Here is an 11164-nt window from a genome sequence, read left to right as displayed (position 1 = left end):
ACGGAGAGTTTATATTGTGGAATGGTACTGAGTGACTATCATTTTGTGAAATTGTTTAAACAATGAACTAACTTCACTTTGTGAGCTCATTAAGCCAATCCAAGTCATCCGGGTGTGATCATCAATAAAGGAAACAAACCACTATTTGTCAGTCAAAGAGGCTATATTTTCTAGACCCCATACATCTGTGTGGATAATCATAAAGGGTGTTGGACTCCTATTCATGCTTATGGGAAATGGAACACGATGGCTTTTAGCCAATTGACATACCTCACACTTAAAATCTGAAACAGATAATCTAATAAATAGTTTTGGAAACAGTTTCTTTAAATAACCAAAAGATGAGTGACCCAACCTTTTATGCCATAACCAAATCTCATTTTCTGCAGATTTATTCACGGAGAATGCTTGAGCTAATTGATGAGAACTCTCTGGCTTCAGATCAAGGTAATAGAGTTTTCCCCTTCTAGTACCATAACCAATTGGCTTCCGAGTTCGAATATCCTTAAACACACAATGGTTAAGCCAAAAAATCACATTACAATGCAAAGTGTGAGTTATTTGATCCACTAATAATAAATTATGATTGAGGGTTGGAACAACTAATAGAGAATCAAGACTCATATTTTCAGTGAGGGTGATGGAACCTTCTCCAATAACGTGAGAGGGAGTACCATTTACTATAGATACAATATGTTGTTCAGATGGTTTCATAATTTCAACATGTTGATTGTCAAAGGTCATATGATCAGTAGCACCAAAATCAATTATCCATTTACTATTTCTACTAGGAGTGGAAGTATTAAGAACCTTACCCGATGTAGTAGAGGTGGAGTGTTCTGCTACTGTAACGGAAGCATGATTATTTGGTTTAGTGTTCCGTTTGCGAGGAGCTTTAGTAGGATCCCACCATTCTAGATACCCAATAAGTTCATAACATCTTGACTTTGTATGCCCAGTCTCACCATAGTGACTACAAATACGCTCAGATTTTGATTCCTTCGACATGATGCAAGAAGATCAGTGGATCGGTAATGATCACCCAAAAAATACTGGTCTGGCCCGCTTTCTGTTCGCTAGGTTGACCCGGTTTGGATTTCTGATTTTGGTCCGGGCAGAGAACTGGTCCAGTTCGTTTTCTGAATAATTTTATTCCGGTCTGATCTGGTCCAAGAACTGGTCTGGTTCGGTCTGCCAATAGGTTGACTCGGGTTGGGTATCTTTTTTTGGTCCGGTTCAAGAAGTTGTCGCGACTCGCCAGAAAAATAAAATGTGGGACCTAAGTTAATGGAAGCAATTTTTTTTTTGTACCTTCATCTTCTTCATTGACGATGCGGCTTCTTCTTCGCCGGTGATGTTCAGACTGGCGGTACACTAAAAGGTCGAGCGATGGCTCCACTTCAGTCATCGGTGTCGTCCGAACGGTCCTCTGGAGTGGGGGCAACGACGGAGATAAATCGTGCTCGAGACGTTGGTGCTACTCTTCGTCTTCTGCGTCGATGACGCTGGTGCCGATCGCTGGAAGGTGGTTTGGCGGCTATTCATCGGTGAATTTTGGGAGTTCGGGTTGCGGCGGTTTGGTGTAACAGCGATGGCCGAAGAGAAACACAAACAATGTCATCTTCATTCACGTAGCAGACCTGCTCTTTTTTTTTTTTTTGGCGACAGTGTTGCAACTCTCTTCTTCGACTATGGGAGAGACTACGGGACAGAGATTTTGCTTTGTTATTCGGCGACGAGAAGGAGAAGGAGAAGGATCCTCCTGCTCTGATACCAACTACAGAATACGACTTCAATTTCTTTCATATTTTCTCATTAACATCGTCGGCTTAAATAGCCTTTTTACAAACTATACATAGAGAGTTTTGAGTGATTAATGAAAATCACATAATTACAGAGATTACAGAATATGTACTGAGAAGGTAAGATTATATTTCTTCGTAAGGGAAGAAATCTCAACAACAACAACATTGTTAACATAGAAAATTTAGAATATTCACACCATGAAGCAGTATGGGTTATTTAGTTGGCTGCAAGAAACGGCGGGAAGACCGAATAGTAGGATGGCAGATAAAACCAGACTTAATGAAGCAGAGAAAAAAAACAATAACAATAATATGACAAAAAAAAAACTAACAACAATATGAGCAAAGAAAAAAATAATGGGTTTCTTTGATTCTAAAAACCATAGATGGGAATCCTGAAAATCAATGCTCTGATACTATGTTGATTTTCAGGACTCCATGGATGTAGTTGGAGAAAAAGGGAGAGAGACCCATTGGGAGAAAACAACAACAAGAAGAGGTTATGGACTTGATGTCCTAACCCTCCCCCTAAAGCTCTATTTATAGATTAATGAAACTATTGTATTAATAATACCCTTGAACTTAGGGTTTAGGGTTTTAACCCTGGAACTTTAATCTAATTACATCAATGCCATCTCTATGAGACGACCATTTATTTACCATCTGTTATGGACTCCATAGCATCACGAGTTATCCACGGGCATAGGAATTAAATTATGTTAATTTACTTTTACTGTAATTTCATTTGGTTTGGTTTGGTTTAGATGTAACATGGCGTGAACCACTTGATCCATGGGTCTACTTTGTAATTCCGTCCTCAACCCTATTTAGGGGGACGTCAAGGTGAAGGGAAAGCAAGTATTGAGAAATTAGAATTAAACAAGTTAGATTCTCCCTCAGAGGTCTAGGTCGGATTCTCCCTCAGAGGTCTAGGTCAAGCTTCCTTCAAAGCTCAATTATTCCATTCCTATTTCCATCATTCCACGTTCAAGGAACAAGAATCCTCTTCCAGCGTCAAGAACCAATATGGAAGGAAGAGTGGAAAGAACGGTGACTCAATCCATGGCTCAGGAAGAACCTAACAACTTAGTATCAGACAGGTCCACCCTTGGGGATTCCTCTTTCCCTGAGGATTTGGGGCAATTAGTGGAAGATAAGCCAGAGGACAGACCTTCAGGCTGAATCCCTGGATGCCGCCATCCAAGCTCTTCTTCGGCGACAAGATGATAGTGGTACTCGAGCACAACCGCCGGCAGCCTACTCTCCATTGGCCGACCACCATCAATACCACCCACCACCTCCTCCACCACCACCAATGTGTCATCACAATCCCCATATGGGGGCCTACTGCTCAGGGACCAAATACGGTTCCCAACTATTTAAAACTAGACTTTCCTACATATGATGGGTCTAAGGACCCCTTGATTTGGTTAACCAAGTCTGATCAATTCTTTTATCATCAAAAAACACCTACGGATGAGAAAGTTTATTTGGCTGCCTACCACATGCTCGATGAAGTGCTTCTATGGTAACACCAATTCCGAAATGACCAATTGGTTAAGGATTGGGCTACTTTTAGACAATCATGCATGATGAGGTTTGGTCCTCCAGCTAGTAGCAATCCATTGGGCGAATTAATCAATTATAAGCATACTGGATCACTAGAGGTATATCAAAATACCTTCCAGGAACGGTTGGCCCGCGCTAATAAGTTTTTCAATCACACACAGTATGTTCATATTTTTACTGCTGGGTTGACAGAAGCTCTACGACTGGAAGTTGAATTACATGGTCCTACATATTTGGACCACGCTATGAATTTAGCCAGGTCAATTGAGCATAAGCAGCGTGTGCTAAAGGATTCACTGGTCAGAAAACCAGCTTGGCCAGGAAGGCACAGTGCCACTGTGCCAACCCCTTATTATGGACCTCCACGTTCTGGAGCCAATGCAGCACCACGCCTAGACAGCTCTAACTAGACTCCACCTGCTCCTTACTTCAAAAAACTGAACAGACAGGAGATGGATCAGAGAAAGGCCAAGGGCTTTATTTTTAACTATGATGAACAGTATGTACAAGGTCACCAATGCAAAAGATTATTCAGTATATGTCTGTGAGAGGATGGTGAAGACATACTACTAGAGGAGAGGAGGAGATTGTTGAAACAGACCAAGAGGGTCTAGAGATTTCCCTTCATCTCATGACTGGTCTGTGCAGTTCTAGTACCATGCAGGTTAAATCCCAGTTACATCATCTAAAGTTACTTGCTTTAGTTGACTCTAGCAGTACACATAATTTCATCAGTCAACCAGTGGTAGAACAACTTGGGTTAGTAGTCCAGCAACAGACTGACCTTTCTGTATCAGTAGCCAATGGGGCTAAAATTACCAGTGTGGGCATCTCTCCAGCCACACACTTTGATATAGAGTGACATGCATTTATTACAGATTTCCTTGTGATTCCACTGTCCGGCTTTGATTTGGTACTGGGAATTAAATGGCTACAACTGTTGGGGCCAATATTATGGGATTTTCAGGCTCTGACCATGTCCTTTACAGAAGACCACCGTCAGATTACATTGCATGGCACACAAGCACCAGTGCCCTCTACGCACTTCAGGTTGTTCAGGTCCAAAGCATGGACAACAGTAAGTTATCTCAATTACTTACAGACTTTGAGGATATCTTTTAGGAACCTACTGCTCTACTGTCAATTAGGCATTGTGATCACCGTATCCATTTGAAAACGGGCACTGAATCTGTAGTGGTGCGTCCTTATCGTTACCCCCACTTATAGAAGTATGAAATTGAAAGGCAATGCCAAAAGATGCTAGCCTAGGGGATTATTCAGCCCAGCAGGTCTCCTTTTTCCTCACCGGTATTACTGGTCCGCAAGCATGATAAGTCGTGGAGGTTTTGTGTGGATTACAGGCAACTCAATGCGCATACCATTAAAGATAAATTTCCCATCCTAGTGGTGGACGAGTTGCTAGATGAGTTACATGGTGCTACTATTTTTACCAAGCTCGATTTGAAATCTGGCTGTCATCATATCCGAGTTCATCCATCAGATGTGGAGAAAACAACGTTCCGCACGGACCACGGGCATTTCGAGTTCCTCGTAATGCCATTTGGCCTCTCTAATGCGCCTTCCACATTCCAGGCCCTCATGAATTAAGTATTTTCCTCTCTCTTGAGGAAATATGTTTTGGTATTTTTTTATGATATTTTGGTATATAGCAATAGTTGGGAAGAGCATCTTCAGCACCTTCACCAGGTATTTACTCTTATCCGCTCACATCATTTGGTTTTAAATCAGTCCAAATATTCTATGGGAATCTCAGAAGTGGCCTACTTGGGCCACGTTATTTCAGTAGTTGGGGTGAAGGTCGACCAGAGTAAGATATAGGCCGTCACAGATTGGCCTCTTCCCACATCCATTACAGCATTAAGGGGATTTTTGGGACTCGCTGGGTATTACAGGAAATTTATTCGCAGCTATGGCCAAATTGTAGCACCGCTCAACTACCTACTAAAGAAAAATGCCTTTGCCTGGTCTAAGACAGTGGCTCATTCCTTTCAGCAGTTGAAAGAGGCCTTATCATCCGCCCCAGTTTTGCAGCTACCGGACTTTGATGAGTCATTTGTGGTGGAATGTGATGCTTCGGGAGGCGGTATTGGTGCAGTGTTACACCAACAGGGACACCCGATTTCTTATTTTAGCTGCCAACTTGGCCAGCACCACCACAAGTTAGTAGCTTATGAGAGGGAACTGATCGGATTAGCGAAAGCCATACAACATTGGCGGCCTTATCTCTGGGGTGCCCATTTCTGATTTGCACTGATCATTGCAGCCTCAAGTATCTGCTTGAGCAACGCCTCACTACCTCACCGCAACAACATTGGTTAAGTAAACTTATGGGGTTTGACTTTACTGTGGAGTATAAACCTGAAAGTTTGAATGTGGGGGCTGATGCTTTATCTCGCCGGGACATTCCAGAGCAGCACTTACATGCCATAAGTCAGCCCAGAGCTCTCTTGTTGGATTCTATACGGGAAGAGACACAACAATACTCAAAAATTATTGCTTTATATCATGAGATCCAACAGGGAACAACGACAAACCATTGGATGGTTTAGGATAATTTGGTCCTCTTCAAAAAAAGGATCTTTCTACACCACACGTCACCTCTGATTCACAACATTTTAGCCTCCTTCCATGACAATACACATGAGGGCCGACAAAAGACATATTTTCGGATAAGTCGGGAATTTTATTGGAGGGGTATGAAGCGCAGTATAGCCGATTATGTGGCGGCTTGTCGGATTTGTCAATGGAATAAGTTGAATCATTAAGTCCAGCGGGGTTGCTCCAACTACTTCAGTTGCCGTCACAGGTTTGGTCTGATATTTCCATGGAATTCATAGATGGACTTCCCTCATCGTCCGACAAATCCGTTATCTTTGTAGTGGTAGATCATTTCTCAAAGTATGGCCATTTCATACCTCTGGTGCATCCTTACACTGCAGCTCATGTAGCTCAGCTCTTTATGGATAATATTGTCCACTTACATGGGATGCCTAATTCCATTACAAGTGATAGGGATGCCATCTTTACCAGTACATTCTGGAAAGAACTATTCAAGCTGCAGGACACAACGTTAGCATTCTCTTCAGCCTACCATCCGCAGACAGATGGTCAGACAAAAGGTCGTCAACAAGACAATTGAGATGTATCTTCGTTGTTTTGTGAACGAGCTTGTCCTCAAGCTCAATGTAGAATTGCCTATTCGTACAAAAATAGAGCAACCTAGTAGAGAAGCAATTTTTGTTTTCCTGAACTCATAACCCACTCAGAGCTCAGACAAATATCATCGTCACCCTTGACAAAAATTTGAGGATATTTATACTGTGAAACATGCCCGGTAACTTGTCAACTAAATCATGTGTTCATATTGCATGGGGGCCACATATGGATCTCCTAGATGTATCTGATCTTGCATAGATAAGGAGAAGAGCTTCAGCGACATCTCGGACAGCAACTATGCGCCGGATGTTGTGTTTTGTCCATACTCTAGAGCTGCACTTGCGACTGCTGTTGTTGCAAGGCAGTACCAATTCCGAGTTGTTCTGCAGTATACTTTGTCTGACCAGCAAGTCCTTCCATCTGAATACGAAGGTGCAATGAGGCTCTTTATAAGCGTGCAGGTATGAGACAAATGCCTTGACCCCTTTCTCCAAAAACCCACTAGTAACGTAACATATAAATATGGCCCACAACCATTCTCCAACAACCTGTCTAAGAGACCAGAAACAGTGGTAGAACCTCTCGCCTTTCCTATGGAAAGATAGCCATCAATGTGGTCTTCTTCAAGAACGTGTTGATCCTTCTGCAAGCCATTCAGCAAAACACCATAGGGTCCGTCTATTACTGAAGTAGAAGTCACTCGTTCTGGAATCAACCCTTTCCTTTGCATTTCTTTAAATAGAAGCTCGGCCTCCATGGCGTTGACTTCTTGACATAATCCATAGATGACTGTGTTGTAAGTGTGATGGTTTGGTAGGCAATTGTGCTTCATCATCTCATCAACCACTTTAAATGCAAAACTGGTGGCCCCACTCTTACACAACCCGTCAATCAAAGTTGTATAGGTTACAACAGTGGGGAACAACCCCTGTGCTGCAATTTTTTTACAGAGCTTTTCTGCTTCTGGTAACCTATTCTGTGTGCAAAATCCATTAAATATCACATTATATGTATGCACATTAGGTCTACAACTAATCTCCTTGATCTTGTCCAATAACGATAGTGCTAGGCCTATCGCCTCCCTCTTGCGACATCCATGTATTAAGGCAGTATAACTGACCTTATTTGGATTTAATCCACATGCTGCCATTTTATTGAACATATCTAAAGCCACATGCAACGTACCCATTTTGAAGAATCCACAAATCAGTTATGTAAATGTCCACTCATCCAGTGCACATCCATTCTCTTGCATGAAATTCAGCAATCTCATTACATTGTTCAGATTTCCCAATTTGCAATCACATGCTTCCTTGAGACGACCAGCCTCATAGAGAGATGTGAGAGGAAGTGTATAGGTAGAAGCCGTTAGACCAAGGCCCTTCTCCACCATTTCCTTGATGATATTTAGTGCTTCATCAATTGTCCCAACATTGCAAAGACCATGAATCAAACACAAATAAGTAACAGAGTTGGGCTGAGTACCTGCCTTGACCCTTCTATCAAAAACCAGAGAAGCCGAATCGAAGGTGCCAGTTTGACAATGCCTCGCGATTGCGTGGATGAGGTTGCCCCACTGGATTGCCGAGAAGGAGATGGGAACTGATAGCTGGCCTGAATCCAATTCCCCCCGAAAATTTTTGCTGAGCCATGCCCACTCGATTTGGAAATTGGGTTCCCTCGGTGCTATCGAGAGGGGAATTGTGAGTGGGAGGTGATGGTCGGAAGTCACCTCCCACCGGACAAGTTTCTGACGACGCTTCCTCATTTTCCGGTGGACTCTTGTGGCTGCCGGTGCTGGTAGATTGGCGGAGACAGAGGAGGGAGGGTCGAATTGATTCGCCATAACTGAGGCAGAAGGGAATACTTCTGTCTGCTGTGCGGGAAGAGGTGTTGCCATCCGTGAGAAGGGGATTTGGGACGTTGAACCCAAATCAGCCTGTATCTACGGGATTTGGGCAGAAATATCTTCTAATTTCTCAAAATCTGGGTCCCCGCCTTTTGATTTCGGGAGTTAGGGAAGCATTTCTGAGTCTGCAATCCATTGGACTGGAAGCGTCCGTTGTGCAGGAAGAGTTATGGTTTCCCGAGAGACGGGGGTGGGGAAAAACCCCTCCGGTGTGCATGATTTAGGGTCGCCGTCGTCTGGTGTCAAAATTTGGGGGAGCTTTTTCGTGACCCAAAGCTCCCGAATGGTCATTTTGGCCGATGAAGGTTGTGTTGGGCGCAGAGGAGCCCTAGGTGGGGGCGGGGCATGATGGCGCATAAGTGGTGGAGGTTGTGCTAGGTGCAGAGGAGCCCTAGGTGGGGGCGGGGTATGATGGCGCAGAAGTGGTGGAGGTTGTGCTGGGCACAGAGGAGCCCTAGGTGGGGGCGGGGTTTGATGGCACAGAAGTGGTGGGGTTGGATGTTGTGCTGGACGCAGAGGAGCTCTAGGTGGGGGCGGGGTTTGATGGCGCAGAAGTCGTGGGGTTGGGATGGGGGGGAAATGGTGGTGGTGCTCGGCCAGAAGAGTGGAACTGCCTGGCGGGGTCTGACCACGACCCATTTCCTCATCCAGTAGCCGTTTGATCCGCTGTAACATGTCCTTCATGGCGTACATGTCCGTCTTGATTTCCTCCATGGCCTGATGCTGTATCTCCATAACTGGACGTTGTTCCACCAAATGTCGATGCAAATCCTCCACAAAACAACGAAGATACATCTCTGATACCAAGCTGTTACAACCCATTTCGGATCAACCACCGGACGAATTCTTCCAGCGTGGGGAGGAAGGGATTGAGCCTTGAAGGAGGCTCGACCTTGGACCTCAAAGGGAGAATCCGACCTAGACCTCTGAGGGAGAATCTGACCTGTTTAATCAAATTTTCTCAATACTTACTTTCTTCATTCATCTCACGTCCCTATATAGGGAGTTAGGGAAAACATGCCAAAGGCCATAAGTTCTACAAATTACAAATAAACTCCTAATGTTCAACAAATTAAAAATAAAACCCTAATGAATAGAAATTACAAATAAACCCCTAATGAATAGAAATTGAAAATAAGCCCCTAATGAGTCCATAACACTCACCTAAACGATGGGTTAAGTGGCTCGCTTGGGCTGAATTTTGTTACAACACCTCCGACCACAGTGCACTCGGAACAACCCCATTCAAGGTAGTATATGGTAGAGATCCGCCCAGCCTTTTATCATATGAACTGGGAGCCTCCAAGGTCACCACTTTGGACCAAGCATTAGCAGAAAGAGACACCTTGCTCAATGAGGTGCACACTCATCTCCAAGAGGCACAACACACTATGAAGTTTTATTATGACAAGAAGCACCGGGAAGTCTTCTTTTCTCCAGGAGATTATGTATGGTTGTGTCTCCAACACTACAGGCAGCTGTCACTGACAGCCTCCAAATGCCACAAGCTCTCTCCGAAGTATTATGGTCCCTTTCAGGTTATGAACCGTATTGGTACAATTGCCTACCGCTTGCAGCTTCCGCCAGAGGCCAGGATTCACAATGTGTTTCATGTCTCCCAATTGAAGGCCTTCCAAGGTGACTCTCCCTTGCTGCACACACCTCTGCCCCAACTATATGAGGGATGTGTACTTTCTACTCTAGCACAAGTCTTACAGGCTTGCCGCATTCAGGGTGATTGAGAGATCCTAGTGCAATGGGCTGATGTTGATCCCAGTAACAAGACATGGGAGCCATTAGCTGCATTCCACACCTCTACCCCTACTTTGAGTTTGAGGACAAGCTCTTTCTCCAGGAGGGGGGTGATGTTATGGACTCCATAGTATCACGAGTTATCCACAGGCATAGGAATTAAATTATGTTAATTTACTTTTAATATAATTTCATTTGGTTTGGTTTGGTTTGGTTTAGATGTAATGTGGCGTGAACCACTTGACCCATGGGTATACTTTGTAATTCCGTCCTCAACCCTATTTAGGGGACGTCAAGGTGAAGGGAAAGCAAGTATTGAGAAATTAGAATTAAACAAGTCAGATTCTCCCTCAGATGTCTAGGTCGGATTCTCCCTCTGAGGTCCAGGTCCATGGCTCGGGAAGAACCTAACACCATTCTGCCATCATTGCATGTGGGCCTATGGGCCTTCTCCTTAATCTATGGGCCTATGGACCTTCTCCTTGATCTGTGTCTTCTATATCTCTTGTCTTCCTTGATCTTATGGGTTTGGGCCCATCTTCCAACACACTTGGATATGTGGGCCTTCCTTGGTGGTGTGGGCTTGGGCCCTATCTTCCAAAAATCAAGAACATACTTCCTCTGAGATAAGATAGTCCCGTGTTTTGACTGGAAGACATCAATACCCAAAAAATATTTCAGAAGTCTAAGGCTTTTATTTTGAATTCCTTACATATCTTCACTTTGATGTCTTTTATACCTTCCACATGATAGCTGTTGGAAGATATGATGTAATTAAGGTGGCACTAATGTAATTAGTTTAAGTTTCTTGTCTCTTCTTCACTCTTATTAGGGTGAAGGGTATACTTATAATATTGGTAGTTTTGGAATCTATAAATATATCTTATGGAGGAGGGTGTGATATCAACTACCCTAATTATTCCTCCTTTTTTTTATAAATGTGCTCTCTCTC

The 11164-nt window shown here is 43.6% G+C and overlaps 1 protein-coding gene across 1 annotated transcript; it reads right to left on the bottom strand.

Annotated features, from left to right (window-relative positions):
• Positions 1 to 2872: 2872 nt before the first annotated feature.
• LOC137959487 (pentatricopeptide repeat-containing protein At3g07290, mitochondrial-like) lies at positions 2873 to 7740 on the bottom strand. The gene is made up of 2 exons (XM_068806851.1): positions 7100 to 7740; positions 2873 to 3152 (listed from the first exon to the last, which is right to left on the bottom strand). The coding sequence occupies exons 1-2, from the start codon at positions 7738 to 7740 to the stop codon at positions 2873 to 2875; spliced, it is 921 nt and encodes a 306-aa protein (XP_068662952.1).
• Positions 7741 to 11164: the final 3424 nt, after the last annotated feature.

This window comes from Aristolochia californica, unplaced genomic scaffold (assembly GCF_029961685.1).
Source record: "Aristolochia californica isolate CCGP_79_NKW_82.1479 unplaced genomic scaffold, dmAriCali1.0.hap1 SCAF_3, whole genome shotgun sequence".
In the NCBI taxonomy this organism is placed as follows: Eukaryota; Viridiplantae; Streptophyta; class Magnoliopsida; order Piperales; family Aristolochiaceae; genus Aristolochia; species Aristolochia californica.
This window is presented reverse-complemented; position numbering and strand designations above follow the sequence as displayed.

What these genes read in the sequence shown, in the direction of transcription:
- LOC137959487 (XM_068806851.1), bottom strand. Translation starts at nt 7,740, where the DNA reads ATGGGTACGTTGCATGTGGCTTTAGATATGTTCAATAAAATGGCAGCA. An exon ending in GTTTCTGGTCTCTTAGACAG is followed by an intron (nt 3,153 to 7,099) that starts GTTGTTGGAGAA and finishes GTCCCTGAGCAG; the next exon opens with TAGGCCCCCATATGGGGATT.